Source organism: Notothenia rossii (genome assembly GCF_949606895.1).
Source record: "Notothenia rossii genome assembly, contig: scaffold_705, whole genome shotgun sequence".
NCBI lineage: Eukaryota > Metazoa > Chordata > Actinopteri > Perciformes > Nototheniidae > Notothenia > Notothenia rossii.
In genome coordinates, this window is record NW_027640310.1 from 1 (window position 1) to 4,000 (window position 4,000).

General features: G+C 40.8%; 1 protein-coding gene across 1 annotated transcript; it reads left to right on the top strand.

Moving 5' to 3' along the window:
• Positions 1-1,665: 1,665 nt before the first annotated feature.
• Positions 1,666-3,996, top strand: LOC307026813 (excitatory amino acid transporter 1-like; the record flags this gene model as incomplete). Its single annotated transcript, XM_079694947.1, has 3 exons — positions 1,666-2,015; positions 3,382-3,519; positions 3,835-3,996. Coding segments are annotated over exons 1-3 (523 nt in total), but the record flags the coding sequence as incomplete, so codon positions are not given.
• Between the last annotated feature and the right edge of the window lie 4 nt (positions 3,997-4,000).

The window sequence follows — 4,000 nt, forward strand, 5'->3', positions numbered from 1 at the left end:
ACATACCATGTATACATCACTTCAGGGGACTTTACATTGACCTTAACCATAACCAACACATGCCTAACCCTAACCCTTAACCTAATCAAGTCTTCACCCTAAAATGTATGTCCCCCTTTTGTCCCCATAAGGGAGGTGAGTCCCCACACGTGACTGTGTAAACAGATTTAGGTCCCCACAAGGATAGTAATGCTAGGTCAAACACACACACACACACGCACACGCACACACACACACACGCACACGCACACACACACACACACACACACACACACACACACACACACACACACACACACACACACACACACACACACACACACACACACACACACACACAGACAGTAATTCTGAACAATGCTTCTGACATGGAGATAAATGATGGTCTTGGATCATTCGGGGTCCTCCGACAACAATAGGATGTATCGATAAACATCACAACAATAAAACAAAAGCAAATCAATAGACAACAATGATACAAACATGATAGATAAAGTCTGTGGAGAGGGAGGAATACAGATATAAAGTAGTGGGAGCTCAGGGGGTTTATGGATTGTAACGGACAGGTGAAGAGGCTGGCTGTTTAGTTGATTGTTTTATTGTTCTCTAAGGTCTGTTTGAGGTTGAGTTGTTTCAGAAATAATCCTTGATGTGGTTTAGAACAGGATGGCGTTTTATCACAGCAGAATTTAACTTTATCTCCGGTAGAATTCTGATCAGGCATTAGCTCCGCCTCCCCTTTTTTTTTCTTCAAGCTACAGTAAGGACCCAAAATCCGCGTTTCTCTAACAGGGCTGCAAAAGAGGGGTATGAGCACTAAGAGGCGTGGCTACAATGGGGGAACTGTTTGGTATTTTAAGCAAAAAACTTCACAGACATGTTTTGTATATGGCCTTACAATATATGTTTCCAATATAGCATGATAGGTCCACTTTAATTAAGAAATCATAGTGATCATCAACATGTTAAACTTGATATCTTTACAATGCTTACTTGTTAAATGAATAATGCAATATATTTAAAATGCAATGATATAAAACAAAAGCTCAACAGTTCCTAACCTTTGAATGTCTGATTGTATGTCCATGAGGAAATTAGCCTAGTTCTCACTTGATTTATTACCCCGGTAAACATTTGACCAATGAGTTTATGATCTCAATCCCTAGTTTAAAATCTTCCCCAATTCATTTAGTAAACTATTGTCCCATTTTTGGGTTAAATAGATGATAAATCAGCATAAGCTTTCTGTCATGGCTACTTATCATTGACAAGTTGCTACCCTGGTGTTGTCATGTTGATTTAAGTGTTTCAGCTGTAACCCTTTTGAGTTTTTCAGTTCATGAAAGTTAATTGTTACATTTTGGGGGTTGGTTGTACTTTGCTCAACCTTATTGTGGTCCTTTTGGTAAGGCTGAAAACCAAGATGGAGACAACCAAAAGGACAAACTCAAGGCTTAAAACCGTTGTCCACAAATCCATAGATGCCACTTCTAACGTACGGTCCATGGCCCCAATAGCCTTGATTGTTTCAAACACAGCTGCCCTTTTGATGCGACTTTCCCTCCTCTTTCCACTCAACAATCTTCCATCTGTTTTTGGTTTTGGAGCGGATGCTTTCTGTTGGACATTATCAATGAGTTGATATTTTCCTAATTCAGTTAACGCTACATTGCCTAAGATTAAACATGTGAAAAACGAAATATGTGACCCATTATCTCTCTCTTTCATCCTCCGCTCCCTGCCAATAGTTTCCCACGAGACCCGCCTCCTGGACCAGGTGCTGGAGCTGATTATGAGCGAGAAGCCCCCCAACAGTGCCAGTCTTTTCCTGAACGAGGACACGGACAAACCCCCGCTCCCCGAGAGAGGAGACCTGAGGAGACGCCTCCGCAGAGCCATGGAGAAGAGAGGCAGCAGCGTGAAGGAGAAGATGAGCTCCATCAGCAGGGACAACGTAAAGGGCTTCCTCAAGAGGAACCTGTTCGTCCTGTTCACTGTCGCCGCCGTTGCTCTGGGTGAGTTCAGATGGGACGAGGACGTAATCTGTGTTCAACGGATTGTGTGTGCAGGGCTGGGGGATAATATGACACAACATATTGATTATAACATGATTTTATTACATTGGTTCTTTAGCATCAATGAAACACTTTTTGAAAAGTATTTCATTGTGTTTTCTGAGGTTTTTTTGGAAACAGCTGACAATACATTTACAAAACTTCTTGATATGAATGCACATCCCTTGATCAGAGCATCCTTAGTTAATCTAAAGAGGCCCTGTTACCTTTTTAGGGGATTTCCCCTCCCTGTAGTGAGCTATATAGGTTTTTTGTGCATGTAAATCAGAGGTGTCTAACTCAATTTCATCACGGGCCACATCAGCATTATGGTTGCACTCAAAGGGCCGGTTGTAACTTTAAGACTGTATAAAAATACATATACAAATATTTAATATATATAAAATAATGCATTATATTACATGATTGCCTCTGCATTGGATTATTATCGGACTTAATAATTAACAAATTAATTGCAAGTCTCTTCAGTGAGAATGTCACAAAATGATTTAAAAAGAAAAGAACATTCTGGAAAAACAAACAAAAAAGAAGTGACATTTTGAAAAAGAAGTCTAAGGCAAATCCTAAGAAAAAATGCATATTTTGAAGAAAAAATGTCAAATTCTGAGAAAGTCAATTTTGAGATGCATTGTGGGACATGTAGTTTATGGGCAACGTGCTTCTGTAAAGTAGCATGTAACCATATAATAAACATATTATATTCTTTTCAAGCTCTTGTGGGGCCACATAAAATGAAGTCGCGGGCCGGATTTGGCCCCCGGGCCTTGAGTTTGACACCCCTGATGTAAATGGTCTGCAAAGGCTAAATTCCCACGGCCTGAAACGCCTCCATTGGACTCCTTTATTTACTTCTGTTAGTGACATCACTATGTACAGCCATTGTACGAAATAGGCAGTAGGGCGGGAAATCGTTGACCAAAAGCAGTTGACCAATCAAAACAGAGCCAGCCAACTGACCAATCAGAGCAGACTGGGCTCTGGTTTCAGACAGAGGTGCTGGAGCAACATTGAAGCATGGAGACATACAAATATGAACCTAATAATGAGCAGAATATGGCCCCTTTAATTATATTGTATGTAACCGTATGTAACACTATCCGTGGGGTCTAGGACTTAGTGGGATTTCATTTGCAAACAACTAGGCTGTAGCTATTGTGCATATGGCGATACAATCTTTAAGTCTTTAGCAGGAACAGTCCAGTGTGTTCTGAAAATAATAACCATTTAAAACCAGGAAAGGCACAAAATCAATAAATCGCTCCGCCCCTTTTTGTACGTTTTATGCTCTTATGTGCATTTTCTTCAGGTGTACTCTTGGGATTCGCTCTTCGCCCCCACAACCTGTCCCTGAGGGAGATCAAGTACTTCTCGTTCCCCGGGGAGCTGCTGATGAGGATGCTGAAGATGCTGGTGCTTCCTCTCATCGTCTCCAGTCTGGTCACAGGTCAGATTTAAATTCACAAAAACACCTTGACAACAGAAACCAATCCCTTTTTCTTTTTTTTATTACTGCCGAATTCTATTCCTTATTCTATTCCATTCTATTTCTATGTAAATACTGCTATATTATTTTGTATTATTTTGTATATTTGTTAATGTTATTATAGTTTCCTTAAAATCGTTCTCTATCTGTGTTTTTTTAATTTTTGTTTTAGTTTTATGTATGCACCATGACATCAAGTCAAATTCCTCGTATGTGTCAATCTACCTGGTAATAAACTATGACTCTGATTCTCAAATGTATTTCCTTCTGCCTCAGGTATTTCCTCTCTGGACAGCAAGGCCTCAGGTAAGATGGGGATGCGAGCGGTGGTCTACTACATGGTGACCACTCTGATCGCGGTGTTCATCGGCATCGTCATCGTGGTCATCATCCAGCCGGGGAGAGGCAACCGGGACAGTCCTGTGTCCAAGAGCGGGAACAT